This window comes from Mchenga conophoros, linkage group LG20 (assembly GCF_057382185.1).
Source record: "Mchenga conophoros isolate Kocher_MC1m ecotype Shallow Benthic linkage group LG20, M_conophoros_male_GT1.1, whole genome shotgun sequence".
NCBI classification, from domain to species: domain Eukaryota; kingdom Metazoa; phylum Chordata; class Actinopteri; order Cichliformes; family Cichlidae; genus Mchenga; species Mchenga conophoros.
Window position 1 is genome coordinate 36,207,638 of NC_140545.1, and position 18,201 is coordinate 36,225,838.

At 44.1% G+C, this 18,201-nt stretch overlaps 2 protein-coding genes across 3 annotated transcripts in view; one reads left to right on the forward strand and one right to left on the reverse strand.

The window, feature by feature from the left end:
* Positions 1-18,201, reverse strand: part of LOC146551345 (L-rhamnose-binding lectin SML-like) — a 125,590-nt gene that overhangs the window by 13,590 nt on the left and 93,799 nt on the right. The window lies entirely within an intron of this gene.
* Positions 1,756-17,266, forward strand: LOC146551347 (L-rhamnose-binding lectin SML-like). Of its 2 annotated transcripts, XM_085260586.1 has the most exons (13): positions 1,756-1,970; positions 6,318-6,479; positions 6,943-6,975; positions 8,131-8,232; positions 8,672-8,765; positions 8,930-9,024; positions 9,120-9,164; positions 9,254-9,392; positions 9,485-9,582; positions 16,108-16,193; positions 16,318-16,452; positions 16,743-16,854; positions 17,027-17,266. In XM_085260586.1, exons 2-13 carry the CDS (start codon positions 6,446-6,448, stop codon positions 17,089-17,091), a joined length of 1,038 nt encoding a protein of 345 aa, XP_085116712.1. In that variant the 5' UTR covers positions 1,756-1,970; positions 6,318-6,445; the 3' UTR covers positions 17,092-17,266. The 2 variants fall into 2 exon arrangements, with proteins under 2 accessions (XP_085116712.1, XP_085116714.1); XM_085260588.1 differs by lacking the exon at positions 1,756-1,970 and having other exon boundaries at positions 6,277-6,479.

The following is an 18,201-nucleotide window of genomic DNA, read 5'->3' on the forward strand; positions in this document are numbered from 1 at the left end:
CTGCAACATCACTGGAGTGCCCAAAAGCACAAGGTGTGCAATACTCAGAGACATGGCCAAGGTAAGAAAGGCTGAAAGACGACCACCACTGAACAAGACACACAAGCTGAAACGTCAAGACTGGGCCAAGAAACATCTCAAGACTGGTTTTTCTAAGGTTTTATGGACTGATGAAATGAGAGTGAGTCTTGATGGGCCAGATGGATGGGCCCGTGGCTGGATTGGTAAAGGGCAGAGAGCTCCAGTCCCACTCAGACGCCAGCAAGGTGGAGGTGGAGTACTGGTTTGGGCTGGTATCATCAAAGATGAGCTTGTGGGGCCTTTTCGGGTTGAGGATGGAGTCAAGCTCAACTCCCAGTCCTACTGCCAGTTTCTGGAAGACACCTTCTTCAAGCAGTGGTACAGGAAGAAGTCTGCATCCTTCAAGAAAAACATGATTTCCATGCAGGACAATGCTCCATCACACGCGTCCAAGTACTCCACAGCGTGGCTGCAAGAAAGGGTATAAAAGAAGAAAAACTAATGACATGGCCTCCTTGTTCACCTGATCTGAACCCCATTGAGAACCTGTGGTCCAATGTGTGCTGTCAGCTCATTGGTCACAAAGCAGGACAGGGGCTGGGAATTATGTTTTCAAACAAAGCGTTAATTCCATTAAAAGTTATAGACTACTTTTGATTCTCACTGTATTACGGGACTAAGTGCGTCCCTTATTAGCTCAATACGGGACGTGTACTTTTGTTTCTAAATACGGGACGATTCCGTTTTTTAAGGGACGGTTGGCAACCCTAACCATCATTCATCCACGTTAGCATCTTAGCATGAGGGTTAGCATCAGGTGACCTGCTCTACCACCTGAGCTACAGCCACCTTATTCACAAAACACTCAAACATTGGTGTAAAGCCTTTTTCAGCTTCAGGTTTCCTGTATGATGATTTGGGTGTTTATGACAGGCCCTGCCTTGTGTGTGGGTAAAATCATTTGCATGATGGTGTAGCTGCTGTACAGTGGCATGTTGTGTTTCTCAAAAATCTCTTCAACAGTCTTTCACACAGTTCAGTTTGATGGAAACCTCCTTCTAAACTCTTCCAGTGTCGTTCGAAACTGAGCTTTACTGAGTATTACTGATCCCCGTGAATAAATTTCATTCCACATTTTGAGCCACAGTCCCAAACACTGTCTCCTCTGTGGTCTCTAACCAGTGAGACATGAGGAGATTTTCTATGCAAATCAGAATATTTTCCATAACAATTCTTTTCCCAGCTGGACCCTGTTTATGACTATTCATCTTTTCAACCTGTTTTTTGTTCTTATTGTTTGATCATTGAAAAATGTGAACTCTATCACTAAAAAGGTGACTGCTTCATTTAACCAGGGGTATGTTGAGGAATGGGATGGGTCCGGGCAGCTCATGGTGAGTGTGTTTCCCAATTTTATTTCTTATTAAATATTCTGGTTTCCTGTGGCGCTGCTTTGTTCTTGCAGTAATTTGCATCATGTCAAGATCAGCTGAGCCAGGTTTACGTAACCTTTCATTTATAGTAGTTTTAGTTGCACCATATAAGGAAGATATTCTGCTTTTCGAATTTTATGTGTTTTGCATATCAGATCACAGGTTTGATTAAAACTATTCAAATCAGTCACAGCTGATGACTGATAACTTTTTCTAAACACTTCAAATTTTTCTTGGAACCCAGCTTTGGTTACTGATGTTGTCAGGCTCTGACGGCGCCCTGACCGGTGGACCTGCCAGTGTGTATATTTGTGTGCGTGTGTATGTGTCTCTCCGCTCTTATGTGTTAGGAGGTAACCTAGCAACAGGCTACCTCCGACCCGGAAGTGCTGTCGCCCGGAGCTGCCGCACCTGCAATCAATCCACCGGCTGTTGCCAATCTACTACCACCTTCGGCAGGGCTACTTGATGGTGTGGCTGAGCGACAGACAGCGCTGGAGTATTGCACTAAGCCTGGTAGTGTTTTCGAGCCGCTGGCGTGTCTGAGCTACGTACTCATTCTGCTGTCGTGTGTGTGTTCACCCAGGGATTGACGGAGGATTCACGGACACAAAGGAAGCACTCACTACCACGCACGGGCTTACACGGAAGGAAGGACGCACTATCACCATTGTTGCACATTTGAACTGTTGTCACCTTGCTGCACTGTAAATAAACGCACTGTCTTTATTTCTGAGCTCCGCGCCTGAGTCCACTCTTTAACAGATGTTTGCATATGTTTGCACTCAGGAAGGTCACCTTTCGACCCATGGACCGAAACACTTTCACCTTTGTGAGTTAGAACAAAGATTTTCAATGCAAATCAGAATATTTTCCATATAAATGTGTTCCCAGCTGTACTCCTGCCGCACCCTGTCTATTACCGTCAGCTGGCAATGGGTTTGCATGTAGATCACAGGATTTAAACATTGCACGACAACTAAAAAGAGTCTTGGAAAAAGCTGCACAGGAAATGGCATCTCACTCATTTAGAAGATCATCATTTAACCAGGAAAAATAATCCCTCCAAGTGACTTTGTGGGTCCTGAATAATCTGGCCCCATCTTATCCTAATGACCTTACAGTGCCGTATGACAAATAGAGCACTTCGCTCTCAGACTGCTGGTTTACATGTGATTGCTCCATACAATGGGAAGCAGAGCCTTCAGCTTTCAATTCAGTTGAGTTCGAATACATTTTATTTATACAGCGCCAAATCACAACAGCAGTCGTCTCAAGGCAATTTATATTGTAAAGTAGATCCTATGGTAAAAAGAGAAAATCCCAAGAATCATATGACCCCCTATGAGCAAGCACATTGGCGACAGTGGGAAGGAAAAACTCCCTTTTAACAGGAAGAAACCTCTGGAGGAGCCAGGCTCAGGGAGGGGCGGGGCCATCTGCTGCGACCGGTTGGGGTGAGAGAAGGAAGACAGGATAAAGACATGCTGTGGAAGAGAGACAGAGATTAATAACACCTAATATTGCAGCTTATCTAAGGGAGGATTCAGGGTCTCGTGATCCAACCGTGGGTGTGTTTGGTGAAGGGGGATGTGGGCACATCATGGCCGGCGTGTCCCTGATTTCATTTCTGGTGAAATATTCTGGTTTCCTGTAAGGCTCTGCTCCTTTGTTCTTCAGGTAATTTGCATCATGTTAAAGTGAGCAGAGCCAAGTTTATGTAACCTTTCATTTAGTGCTGTTAACTCTATGTTTGGTCTGCAAAGGAAAATGTTCTCATTGTTGTGTTTTACATGTTTTTAAAATAAATTACAGCTTTAATCCAAACAGTGTAAACAGAGTCCTCCTCACTGGAATCCAGATATTCTAACATGCTGCTCTGCTTCAGGCTGAGCAGCACAGGATACGGTTGCAACACACATGAAATTTCATTTCGTTTCTTAATTTCGTGTTGTCCCTCAATACTGTTCTCTCCTCTGTGTGGTCTCAGACAGTCCTCGTATTCGATTTGCTTCACTCCTGCCCTGTTATGTGATTGTCATGCTTAACATGTGAGTTACCAACAATAGAAGATGAGTCTTCAGTTCAAGCCTGACATCCTGGATTCTGGGTTTTAATAGTGAAAGGAAATGGCATCTTACTAATTTAGATGATCATCATTTATCCTGGAAAAATAATCACTCCAAGTGACTCTATTAAAAAAGGCTCTCAGTAAAGCTAGAACATTTCACTATTCATCACTGATTTTTAAGAAAATAAGAACAAACTTGAGTTGGGATGGGTCCCGGTATCGGTTCTGACATAAACGGTAGTAACCAGACCGAAAAGCAGCGCACATTTCGGTGCTTTTTTCCCCCCTGAGATGTCATACACTTTAGATTCTAGCCAATCATTTTACCTTTGCGAGCGTAGTAGGCGGGCCCAGGTACGAACGTTCTTTTAGAGCAGAGTTACAGATTAAAAACACCCAAGGCGAAGCGGTCAAAGTCCTGCTGTACTTCACAGCAAAAGATGCAAACTCAGCAGCAACAAGTGCTTTAAGCTGATACTGTGATACTGTCAAAGGAGGTAACACCTTGAATCTAATGAAACACCTGGCGACGCATAGCGTTTTGTTAAAAGCCAAGAAATGAACCGTATTTGGTAGCTTGCTGCCAGACCTCACACCGAGCACATCTACTGCAGGTGTGGTGCCTGTTATTGGACCTGGAGTTAGCAACATCCCCCAAGAACCCGAAGAGGAGAGTCCTGGCCCCTAGCCCTGCCAGTGTAGCAGAAATGATGATGATGATGATGCAGCAGCAGCCGTTCTTCTCTGCGTGAGTAGCTTCATGTTGTTCGTGTGTAATTTACGTTGAGTAGGCTAACCACGTTATTACATTAATGCATGTAAGGTGAACTAGCAAACATCATCATAGCTACATGCGGCTGTCCTCTTTTTTGTGATCAACATTTTATTGATTTAAAACGGGGTTTGGGGGGGGGGGGGGTACAGACATATACAGCACAACTGTAAACTGCAGTAGCAAAGCAAACATTAGCAAACAAGGCATAGGGACAGCAAAGAAAAGACACAAAAACACAAAGTTAAAACCAATTATTGCCTCTTCCAGGAGATAACTCTGGATGAGAAGATTTTCCAAGCGTCAACAGTCGTGGGTCGAGCTTTATTTAATTTTGCTGTGGTATGTTCAAAACCAATAACACGGATAAGACATCGTCTCCAGAATGATTCCATACAAATGTCAGGACAGAACCATTGCTTTGTAATAGTCTTCTTTGCGGATGTAAATCCAGCGAACAACATTTTGCATTGCATTTGTTTTAAGGAGATTTCAGAGGTATCATTAAGGAGACAAAGACCAGGATTGGGAAGCGGCTGTCCTCTTGTTTGATGGCAGATACTCCCTTCACCCTGGCCAAAAAGGCTAAAATGACCAAAGAAAAAGTGGGAAACAGCTGAACATGAGAGGTTTAGGACAAAGTGTGTGTTCTCCATTCTTTAAGCACTGGCACCGTTTCAAAAGTACCGGTTTGGCACTGGAATCGGATAAAACCTAAACGATACCCATCCCTAAACTTGAGTCTGTAGCCAGGATGACAAACAGAGCTCCAAACATTCCTTTAATCTCAGCTATTAACGAATTCATGAATTTCTTCACAAATAAAATCTTAACTATTAGAGTGAAAAAATACTGATACCAATACTGATGACCATGAACTTTTACTACAGAGATCAGAGCATGCAGCAGGTATTAAAGTTTCTGCACCGCAGTGACTTCAGTGATGTCTGTCTAACAGACTCCAATTTGCCTTCTTCACATTCTCAGGTTAATAATGGAGTTCCTCAGGGTTCCACGCTGGGACCAGTTCTGTTTATATTTTAAATGCTTCTTCAAGGTATCGTTACAAGGCATCGCATACTTCTTGGGTATGCAGATCAACCTAGCTCTTTGTAGCCAATTAAATTGCAGGAATGTCTTTAAGACAACACTGAGTCAGGAGTCAGAACAGACTCTACCTGCTGAGGAGACTGAGATCTTTTGGAGTGCAGGGGGAACTCCTGAAGACCTTTTTAGACTCTCTGGTGCTGTCGGCCATCTTCTATGTTGTTGTTTGTGGGAACAGCAGCTTATCTACAGCTGAGAGGAAGCGGGTGGATAAGCTCTGTCCCAGGATGTTCCTCGACCCAGTTCAGGTAGTAGGAGACAGAAGAACTCTTAGACTATGTCTCCCTCTCCATGCACGAAGCAGATTAACTGAAAAGCCTTCAGTTAATCCAAAATGCTGTATTTCTCCTGTATTGGCTTCCCTTCATTGGCTTCCTGTTAAATCCAGAATTGAATGTAAAATCCTGCTCCTCACATACAAGGTCTTAAATAATCAGGCCCCATCTTATCTTAATGACCTTGTGGTACCATATCACCCTATTAGAGCACTTCGCTCTCGCTCTGCAGGCCTACTTGTTGTTCCTGGAGTGTTTGGTCCCAACTATGTGCTTTAGCAAAAAGGAAAGTTAAAAGTAGAGATAGTGTACAATGGTGCAGCTGCCATACAATGGCATGTTGTGTTGTTCAGGAACTTTCAACAGTTCTTCACACAGTCACAGTCAATGGAAACCTCTCTTTAAACACTTACAATATAATACTGTTGACTCAGCATCACAAACACTGTCTCGTTTGTGGTCTCTGACCAGAGAGACATGTGGAGATGTTCCATGTAAATATGAAAATTTTCCATACAAATATATTCCTGCTGTGTTCCTGCTGCACCCTGTTTTACATGTTGTTTATTCACATCCTGGTTTTTTCTTTTTCTCATACTTTTTCCATTCCAAACATCCAACATCCTGCACGTGAGAAGGAGGATACTCTGCTTTTCCATTGGCTGTGCTTTGCATGTACATCACAGGTGTTACTGAAACAGAGTGAATCCAGCAGCTCTGTGTTTGATCCTCCATCAGCTCTTCACTGTAATCCAGATCTCCTAACATGATGCTCTGCTCCGGACTCAGCAGCACACTGTGTGAGTACAACACACTGATCATCCTTTATTTATACATGAAATCAGCTGCACATGTTCAGTCTAATCCTTTTCTAGCTTTCCACTGTGCTGTACTGTGACATGCTTTTCTTTCTGCTTTATTGGATCAGTTCATCTAACATCCTAAATACATGTTTGCATCACCTCAGCAGGACAGTTAGGCTTCACAGAGTCCTGAGAGCAATTCATGGCTGATCATTTACTTTGAAGAGTTGAAGTCAAACTGTCAACACAAATAAGTTTATTGACAAAAGTTGGAAAGATGAAGAGAATAAATGTGTCATTGAAATCTGCTGTTTAGAAAGAGTTTCCAAAGAATCCAGGTGTGAATGAAAGCAGCAGCTTTCTCCTGTTTGCTTTTCATTTCTGTTTCATGTTTTGAGGTGAATTCAACTTGATATCAAACACACAGTCTGACACTGAGCTTTCTTTCTGTCTCTTTCAGTGCTGGCAGCAACCTGTTCACTCATCACTTCAGGTAAATGCTGTTTTACTGCTTCTTATATTCTGGTCACAAAGAGCCTTTCTGTGAACTTTCTCATTATTAGAGCTCACCTCTTCTTCTTCTGTCTGTAACTACTAAATATTGTATTTGTGTGATCTAAAATCTAAACTCTATCCTTCACACACACCTTTTTAAAATCTTATTTCTGTTCCCAGTGAAAATGAAATGAACCCTGTCTGGTGGCTGCTGGGCGGGTGGGTGGGGGGTGGGGGGGTTCTGGATGTTGTGGGGCTCCTTGTTGACATGTGAGAAAATCAGGGATAGAGGCTTTGGATTGCAATCCTTTAAATCAATTTTGATTTAAAGCAGACCTTCTCAAAGTGTGGGGTCCGCCCCCTAGGGGGGCGCAGAGCCATTGCAGGGGGGGCGCGATATGAAAGGGGGGGGACAAAACCACTGCTAGCACGGGGCGGCCACAGAAACACAAAGCAGGAGATGAAGCATCGCTGAATAAGTTTCCAAACCAACTTCATTTTGAGCCAAAGACGAGAAAATATGGTGAAGCAAATCTGCCCTTTGGCTTCACCTGCACAGGTGCTGAGGTCGGTCTCCCTGCAGAACTGGTTTTCCCTGCGTCGGGAGCAGCGCTGGGCTCTTCAAATCACGGACAAACAGGATCCCACATTCTTGATCTTTAGTTCACAAACACTTGTTGTAATGACTAACTGCTCCTGACATGTTGGAGAGTTTGCTCTTTATACAGTAAAGTTACAGCAGGATACAAATAACATCAGGCTGATCCTGCCACGATTTGTTCCCCGGTTCAAATCACTGACTAACAGGATCCCACAGCTGTTTATGTTTTTGAACCCATTTTGCTCAGAGAGACATTTTTTGACAAATGTATTGATCCAATGTTGAATATAGATATATAATAACATAATAGATATTATGTCTCTGCACTCTTTACAAACTGTGATCTTTGTTGTCCACCCTGGAGCTAAATCAGCCAGCAGCTTCAGCAGACAGAGGTTACTGTAAGCTTCGCTGACACTAACCGTGTTTCACATCCATCAGGGAAAACTAAAGTAAGATGAGGGACCAGCTGTAGCTTCACCTTCAGCAAGAAAATGATCAACACATTCCCCATTAATTTATCAGAAATGTACAATTTATTTTTTATTTCAGGCTTTATCAGAGCTCAAGTTTCCTTTCCTTCCAAGGTGACCCCCATATCCACAGGGAGAGTGGTCACCTCTAACGGCCTCAGTGTTCATCGCCTGAGCTGTGGTAAGATGGAAAATAGTGTCCAAGAATTCACTGCAGATCAAATTCAGACTCTCAGGCTAAATTCAACAAACTTAACAAGTATTGGATGAACTGTTTATAGTTTACAGCCTTTTTATGCACAGCTGCTTATTTTCAGTTTAAATTGTATTTTCCTGATCAACAAACCAACAGTGCATTTATTCTTTAAAAAAGCTCTGAGGATGTTGGACTGTGTATAAAAGTTCAGAAACATTTGATGTAGATTAGAAACAAAAACACTGACTTAAAGTTTCCTCCTTGATCAGAGTTAATGTAATATCCACTGTGGTGGTGTACAGAGGTACAATCCTCATTATTTATGGATCTGCAGCATCTGAGTCTGAAACTGAAGCCTGAAACCTGGATTATTGCATGTTGTGTTGAGTTGTTCCTTTTCTCTCATACTGTGTCTGTATAACAGTGGGTGGAATGATCATTGTGAGGTCAGCTGAGTACAGATGTGGAGGTGAAGTAATCTGCTCTCACGGTGACGCTGTGAACAACGTGAGGAACAGGTGAGCACTGTGGGATGGTAGAAGTGAGCCTTTGATTCAAAAGAAGAAACAAACTAAAACCTGTTGAACAGCTTTACTCAAACTAACAGGAAGTAAATGATCACCTGAAAGTAACTTGTTTCATATCTTTGAGCTGAAAACCAGCTGTTTCTGTCTCCCTGCAGCTGTGATGGAAAAACCGAGTGTGACATACAGTCAAACATTACTTATGATCCTGGAGTCTGCAAATACCTGGAGACCACCTACGACTGCTTCCCACGTAACGACTCTGTTAAACCTGTGATTAGAAATGACTGATGAACCCAATCTGTACATGAATGATTACAGTTTCTATGGGATCTGTGTCTGTTTCAGGCCAAAGTGTAACATGTGAAGGATCTCAGTCAAACCTTCAGTGTGGTGAGAACACAGCTTCTATGTCTTTCTACATTTAATGCAGTTAAAAATATCACCATGGTTACAGTTTGACTCTATGAACTCTTCCTCAGATGAAGGACAGGTTATAGTCGTCTCCTGGGCGAAATATGGTCGCCGTGACAAGACCACGTGCTCTGATGGACGTCCTGTCTCTCAGCTCCAAAATGTTCACTGCACCTGGTCAGGAAGCATGAACTATGTAACTACCAGGTACAGATTCTGACTCTGTTTCTTCAGCTCTCCATCTTCTCTCAGATGATGCAGTGAATTTTCGCTGATTCACCTTTGACCTGCATTCACAGGTGCAATGGGACAAACAGCTGTACTGTTGAAGCAACGAGCCCAGACGACCCATGTGGTGGCACTTATAAGTACCTGGAGGTGTTTTACACTTGTAAGGGTAAGTAACTCAAATAATAAACTTCTAAAGATAATCTTTTAGGGTCGGTACATTCAGACTTGTTTTTGAAGTGAATGAAAATGAAAATTCTTCATGATTTTTAAAAGATGAACCTTTCTGTGCTGAAAAGAATCATCAGAAAATCATCAGTCACGAAGATTTCGTCAGTTTGTTTTAGATCCTGAGTGAACACCTCGTGATTTTATCATCAAATAAATACAAATATTATAAAATAATGATAAAATAAAAATAAAACCAGTCAAAGTGACATTTAAAATTAAAATCAGCTGACATTTAAAAACAGAATTCAAAAAGTGTTTACAAAGTCATTTGAATGAACAAAAGGTACTTTTGCATAAGTCGAACAGAAAATCAAGCAGGACAGAAAACATTATAATGTGGAGACAGAAAGAAAAAGATTAGATGAAAAACAGAAAATGACAATAACAAAGACGAAGAAAACATCAAAAAGTTGATTCTGTTCATCTGGACGAGCTTGTACTCGCCACAATATTACTCATCGAGTGAATAACTCAATTATAAAAAAGTCCTGACACGTTTTGTGCCTCATTGCTTCGTTTAACGCTCAGCTCTGTCATCACGATAGAAATGCAACTGTTTCTCCCAGATTTGCCACTAAAAACAGGCCCGCAGCAGAAACCTCACTGGGAGCAGCGTTTGAATAAAACGTATGACGACATTATGTCAGGGCTCTGTGTGCGGGCAGGCGGAGAGGAGGATCCAAGCGCAGGACTCGAACACAGAATTGTGAATCAGAACCTTAGCTTTATTGCTGACATGAAAACCAAACGTGAAGTGACTACTGAAACCGGAGACCAGGAACACACAGGCATAACCTGAAGGTACGACGCGACACCGAGCATGGGAAAACACAGGGCTTAAATACACAGGGTAGTAATGAGGGAATGGGCCACAGAAGGGGGACACAGCTGGGGGAGATCAGGGCTAACGAGACGGGGGAAACAAAGCTGCACACACTAACATAAGACAGACTTTCACAATAAAACAGGAAACATGAATCACAACTCAGAGACACGGACTCAACACAGAGAGACAGAAAATGACACATGGAACTGAACTATACATGAAACCACAATTCCTAAAAAATGGATAACAGATACATGAAACTCTAATAATAATAATAATCATCACAACCACAAGAGAACAAGAAAACAATCCATGATGCAAAATTACACCAAAACATAATAAACTCAAAATACTGGGTCCAACGGACCCAGAACCGTGACAGTACCCCCCCCCTCCAAGGGCTGGCTCCCGACAGCCCAAACAAAAAAAGCACAAAGCACCAGGCCAGGATAGAGGGACAGAGACCAAACAAAAAACAAGGAGCACCAGAGTCCAAAAACGCAGGAAAGCACATCAAAAACAAAAACCAGAGCTCAACAAGAGTCCACAAAAAGTTCAGGGGGCCGACCGTGCACACGGCAACGGCGGCAAAACCAATCAGGAGGCCGACCACTTTGAAGGTAGTGGCGGCCACTGAGCAGGTCCGGAGGTCGGCCGCGATGCCAGCGGCGGCGACGAACGCTTTCCGGAGGCCGTCCCCGAAGGCCATGATGCCAACTTAGAGGCCCGGAAAACGGCCGGCAGAGGCGAGGCGGAACGGGTCGAGCTGGCTCTGACGGCGGTGTGGTAACCGCAGGACCAGACGAGGCCGGACCAGGCGAGGCCAGACCAGGCGTGGATGAAGACACGGAGGCCGGACCTGACGGCAGCGGGACGGCTGCAGGCAGTGATGCGAATGGTGATGATGTAGAAGTCGCGGGGGATGACTCAGCAGACGACAGCTGAACAGACTTCCCCGGACCATCAGCAGATGTGAGGATGTGCTGGCTGGGTCCTCCAGGACCCTCAGTTAACGAGGCGTGGTGCTGGATGGGCTCCTCGGACCCTCCAGCTGACGACACTTGAGGCTGGACGGGCTCCTCGGGCCCATGACCAGCAGCTTCACAGCTGTGGCTCCAGCAAACATCAGCTGATACTAGAAATTAATATTAAATACATTCTAACAACAGCTGATCAAGCTTAAACGTGCTGCTGTTGTTTAGCGTGACATCCGCTGGTTTCCTCTTTCTGGCGCAAAGTGGGCGATAAACAAACAAGAGAGAAAAGCCGATCAGCTGATCATTGATCAGTTTCATGACTGAAGTAGCAACAGGAGAGGGAGAATGAGAGGAGAAGCTGTGCAGTGTAACAGAATAACTCCAGCTTTGTGTCTTTTTCCATTCGAGCTGAAGTCCGGGACAAACTGTTCCTTTTCACCTCAATACGAAACATGTAATATTTCCTCTGAATGCGAGACGATTGGCAACTCTACTAACTAACCTTATGAACAAAATAAAGTTCACTATCAGTAACATCATAGCACCCACCCAGCTGTATAGAAACCCTGTCATGCTAGCTAGTACGAGTTATTGTAACTGACTGTAAAAAGTCAGCACAGCTAAAATAAACTCCACCTAAACTTGGTTTATATCTGACCCAGATAGACTGCAGGTCATAACTTCTTACCTGAAGTTCAGTTCACCTGACACTCGGACCGGCGGCCTCCTCGGGTCTCTGCTCCTCCTGCCTCACCTTTCCCTCATCCACCTGGTGGAAGCTCTGCCACAGCCACCACCAAACAACTGAGTTATTTTTACAAATCTGCCAATCCACCAGCTTTCATTGTTTATACTGTTACAACAACAAAAAAAAAAAAGAAAAAAACCCCCATCGGCCCATAAAAACGAAAAATCACCATCGGGCATACCGGATGGCCAGCCCAGCTCTGATTGTAGGGTAGCAAACATCGTCGGAAAACACGTTTTCAACACTGCAGGTTACCTGGTGTAATGCTTTACTGAAACATGGTCTGACTCCTATCTAACTATATAAAGAGTAACTGAAGGTTAAGCCAGGCGCTCACACCTCCGCTCTGCTGCGTCTCAGCCACCATCTCTCTGGCAGAAAGGGCGCTAGAGCAGAGCAGGGGAGAGGCGAGCTGGAACAAACTATTTTTTTGGGGGGTGATTTATACGTTTGTCTTTAGAATATTACGTCTCAACCAAGTACTGTATGGTTTTTCTATTTTTAGTAGTGTGTCACACAAACAGCAAATATTGTCAAAAAAAGTAAGACATCTTTGGGGTGCTTTGATTCCTTTGGGCTATATATGAGCTAAAAACGCCCGTGTTTAAAACTAAGTATGTTCCCTAAAACGGTGACAGAGCTACAGACCCATGACAGCCTTACCCAGTCAGCAAGCAGCTATGACCAGCACTACTTGTGCAGTTAATAAGAGGACAGGTAATGTTTGTCGCATTGTTACGCACAGCACGCTCATTTGTTTCAATTCGTCAGTTGCCACAAGACAACTGACCAACGTGTACATAATAAGCTAATACTCCTGGGTGCTATAGAGTACAGTGTACGCTGTTCACCATACTTCATGGCTTTGCTGCATCAGTCTGCCTCTCTGAGTTAATTTGTGTTTCTCCTACAGCTCTGGACCGCCCAGGTCTGATGCAAGCCAGATCCTTTTATTTAGTAAAAATGGGATTAATAGTTAAACATTATTGTTGAGGGGCACAGACAGGACTCCGCACGCACACAAACATTACAAACACAAGGGCACTTTGGGCACCCATCAGGAAAGGGGGGGTGCTCAAGCCCCTCCCGCCCCCCCTCTGCACGTGCCTGGTGAAAGGGGACAATCTGGGGATCCGTGGGTCCAAGGGGAAACTCACACGTCCATATAGTGGGGAAGTCACACAACTGTCACACAGGAGAGGAAAATTACTCACAGTCTGAAAAACAAGCACAAATTCACGGAGCTGAGAGAATCACTAACGTGTCTCGCACAACCGTCCAGCGACCAGAAGCACAGCGTCCCGGCCTTAAATGGTGGGAAGATAATGGCAGCTTAATTGCGAACAGGTGTGTGGGCCAAGGGCGGGAGCCCACAGTGAGCTCCGCCCAGGCAGAGCGGTGAGGAGAGAGTGAGAGAGAAACAATACACATGTAGCCTTGCGGGGCCGGCTGGGTAGACACGGGGACGTGACATGTTCACTCCGTCAGCTGTTGAACACCTGCTGCTGATTTAAGAAACACGCCCATGTTAACTGGTGACAGTCACAGTTTAACGTTTTCAGCTGTGTGCGCCCTGTAAAGTAACACCATCAGGATGTTCTACATTTAATGACGCACATCGATGGATTGGTGCAGGCGTATCTCAATAAGTTCTGCTCAAATAACTGGATTATGGATTCCTCATAACCAGGTGTGTTATGAGCAATGTTGTCACAGTTTATTTATAATGTGTTGTTATAAGCTGATTAAAAAACAGAGCCATCCAGTTACTATGTTACAGCGCCACTGTCAGGGTTCCTGGGCCGCTGACCCAGCGTTTTCAGTTTGGTCTTCTGTCAGTGTTTAGTTTTCATGTTGGTTTCCTGTTTTATTGTGTTAGCCTTTTGTCTGTGTGTACTTTGTTCATTTCTACTTCCCAGTTTCTCATTAGTTAGTTCAGCTGTGTTCTTACCGGTTTCTAATCATCCTCATCATCCAGTCGGTTTCCCTGAGTTCCTGGTATTGTTCTCACCTATTCTGCGTGTGGGCTTCCGTGCTGGCTCTTTAACTGGCCAGCATGTCGTGGAGTGGGTGGGAGGTGTCGTCCAACATCGTCCTTCTCTTGGACAACATCCACGTCTCAGACACCACCTTAAGGGAGTCCGGCTCCATCCCCACAACATTACTGGCCTTGCAGATCAGTTTATTTAGTCTGTTAGCATCTGTGAACCTCAACCTGTTGTCCCAGCATGCAAGAGCATAGAGGACAGGACTGGCCACAACAGACTGATAGAAAATCCTGAGCACTGTCCAAAACACGCTAAAAGACGCAGAAAATACAGATATCTCTGGCCTTACTGTAGAGTACCCAGTCTAGTTTATTTAATGTGTACTCTGAGGTATTTATAGTCCTTCACCGTGTCCACGTTGACCCCCTGGTTTGAAACACAGGTCGCAGCTTTCCTGGTCCTCCTAAAGTCCACAATCAGGGCTTTTGTCACACTGAGCTGCAGATGATTCTGCTCGCACCATGTGACAGAGGAGTCGACCACAGCCTGGTACTCCATCTCATCACTCTCACTGATGCATCCAACCGCTGCAGAGTCATCAGCAACCTTCTGAAGATGGAGGTCTCTGTGCAGTGGCTGAAGTCTGTGGCGTAGAAAGTGAAGAGGGGAGAGCATGGTCCCTTGTGTTGCCTCTGTGTTCCTGATCACATTGTCAGACACAAAGTGTTGAAGACGCACATATTGTGGTCTTCCTGTCAGGTAATCAACAATCCAGGACACCGCAGAGGCATCTACCTGCATCACTATCAGTTTATCACCCAGGAGGGTCGGCCTGATGGTGTTGAATGCACTGGATAGTCAAAAAACACGACCCTCCCAGTGCTCACCGGTTGGTCCAGGTGGGCGTAGACACGACTGAGCGTGTTTGGTACAGGAAAGAGGGATGACGTCTTCCACAGCACTGGTGCACAGGCCTCGAGGACACCGGGACTCGCCCTGTCTGGTCTTTCAGGCTTTTTTAGTGGAGTCGTTCATTTGTCTCTGAACCTGGTCCTAGGTAAAAGTTACAGGTGGAGCAGGAGTGTCAGGACTTTCACAGTATGCTCAGGTGCAATGAGGAGAAAGAGGGAGAGAGAGTGGTGTGGCTTTGGACTGTAGGCTGACTACAGTTAAGTCAGTCGGGGGGTGAGCGTTAGCTGCAGTGTCAAATCTGTAGAAGAACAAATTCAACCTGTTGGCCCTCAGCTCTGCTTTTGAATGGCGTGAGTCCAGTGACGCTTTTCAGGACTTTTCAAGCTCCTTAGACTACCGTGACCTGGGTGACTGAGAACCTACAAAGACATATCTTCATGCCACTCCAGAGCTTTCTCATGTTGTTCTGCTGGAGTTCCCACTCCAGCTTTCTCCTGCAACTGTCCATAGCCTCTCTGATCGTGCCCTTCAATAAAAACGAAACCCTTTCCACCTCCTCTCTGTGGCCCTCTTTTTATCGTTGAGGAGAGCTGTGATGTTCTTTCACCCACGGCTTGTTATCCGAATAACAATGTATAGTCCGAGCTGAGATAATGGAGTCTGAGCAGATGGTTATGTAATCACTGATACACTCAGTGTCCTGTGGGGCTCACAACGTATCTGCCTGTTGCCTCATAACAAGTTCTCTCTCAGCTGGTAAAACAGACGACATACTGTGTGAAAGTTGGAAGTATAGCATTCAAAGTGATGTAGTGGAAGTCATCCAAGGTGGCTATGAAGGCATAGAGTGCTGAGTCTGTAACCAGGTATCGCAGAAGGAATAATGTCAAATGAACCTCATCAGCTTAAATTCAAATAGACTCAGTAGTGGAACACGGCTAGGTATTTTCTTTGTCTTTTGAGGAATTATTAATCTGATTATCGACCTTCTACCTTTACAATTATTTTGCAGCTCCTTCCTGCCCTGCTGGTTGGACTTGGTTTGGAGGTCGCTGTTTCATCTTTAAAAGCAGCTTGAACACCTGGACTGATGCTGAGGTACATCAGGAAATAACAGCAGCTGTCGCTGCATCACTGATGACATAAAGACGTTCTGTCTTTGACTGATTTTAAATGCATTCTCACACTTTTCATCTTCTGTGCACCTCATCTTCCTCCTCAGAGTTCCTGTCAGACACTCGGTGGAAATCTGGCCTCATTCCACAGCACAGATGAGTACACCTCCATCAGAGAGCTCACTCGCACAGCAGCAGGGTCGTATCCAACAGCTTGGGTTGGAGGCAACGACAGAGAGACTGTAAGTGTTTCACAGATAAAGAGGATGAGCTGCAGCTGTTTCTGATATTTCATATGTTTCTCTTCATATTCATCAGTTTGATTCAAAGGTCAACATGTGACAGACTGATTAATCAGGACTTTGTTCCTGGAGACAGATGTTGCTGTTGACTTGACTTTTCTTTTCATTTTTTACCTGCACAAACAAAATGAACCTTCGTTGTGTTCGAGTGGTGTAAGAGGTCTCATGTCTGCACTCTCAGCATAGATGCATCAAAGTACATCAGAACAAACTGAACTTTATTCTTCCAGGAAACTGTGTGGAAGTGGAGTGATGGTTCCCAGTTTGACTTCACAAACTGGGGTAATGGACAACCTGACAACTATGGAGGAGGAGAAGATTGTATGGAGATAAACTTTAATGGTACAAACTGAAAGTGGGCCTGTTGATGAAATGTGTTTGGTTTTTATATTGACTGAAGTCATGTGATCTTAGGTCTTTATAAGAACTGTGTTTGTTCTTTTTACATTAGAGAAGAAGAAAACATTTACAGCACAGACCTCTGATTTTATTTCTTTGTTTTGATTCTTTACAGGAGATTATGTCAACGACTCAGGATGTAACTCACAGAGAGGGTTTGTTTGTGTCAGAGGTCCATAACTGCTCCTTCGTGTCCTGACACGTCTGACATGATGATGTCACAGCCTCACTGCTGATGTCACTTCCAGCAGGATGTCAAGCCTCGATGACATCACTGCTGGATTCTGTTGATAAATATGATTTCATATCACAATAAACAGGAAAATAAATTCAATAAAATTTAAAGGAACTGAAATGTTGACCTGAAAGTGAGTCATTCATGCTTCAAATCATCATCTGATCATTTTAATAAACCTCAAAATGCTTTCTGTCTCCCTGCAGCTGTGATGGAAAAATAGGTGTGACATAAATACACCATCAGTGTCATGTTTCGGCTGTGTACAGGCAGGAGAAAGACCCAAACGCAAAACTCACGACAACGAAATGAAACTCAAAAAGCTGCTTTATTGCAGAATGGCATGGAAAACTAAACTGAAACGCAAGGAAACACAGCCATGAGGGAGACTACAACACTGACAAAGAGAAACACAGAGCTCAAATACACAAAGGGATAACGAGGGAACGAGACACAGAAGGAGAGCACAGCTGGGAGTAATCAGGCTGGACGAGACAAGGGAAGCAAAACTAGAAACACTGACATGAGACACGGACCTTCAAAGTAAAACAGGAAACACACTGACTGAACTCTAGACATGTAAACTTAACAGCAACTGGGGAGACAGAACATAGGAACCTGAAACATGGTACAAAAACGTCACAGTAGACATAACATGGAACACAGGGAAGCCATATTACAAAGCCAAAGAGCTAAACCTATGATAACCATAACTCAGACCTAGGGAAACAAGAAACAGTACAACAAAGGACTCAAAACATAAACCATAATATAAAAACACGAGATCTCTTCTAAATAAAATAGGAAACATAATGAGACGCAGACATGAAACACATGAAGAGCAGGGGAGACTTAACATGGGTTGGAAACACAAGGGGGAACTAATAAGCAAATGAACATAGGAGACCTAATGAGCTTAAACATACTATAAACATCAAAATGAACTAAAACTCAAAACACTGGGTCATAAGACCCAGGACCGTGACAATCAGTACTTCTGATGCTGGGATCTCATCACCTGATGCTGATAACGCAGTTATGTTTAAATCTGAAGA

Coding starts and splice junctions, on each gene's coding strand:
- LOC146551347 (XM_085260586.1), top strand. CDS start 6,446: ATGATGCTCTGCTCCGGACTCAGCAGCACACTGT. Junction 9,165..9,253: donor TCAGTCAAACCTTCAGTGTG/GTGAGAACACAG, acceptor ACTCTTCCTCAG/ATGAAGGACAGGTTATAGTC. Junction 16,194..16,317: donor ACACCTGGACTGATGCTGAG/GTACATCAGGAA, acceptor CTTCCTCCTCAG/AGTTCCTGTCAGACACTCGG.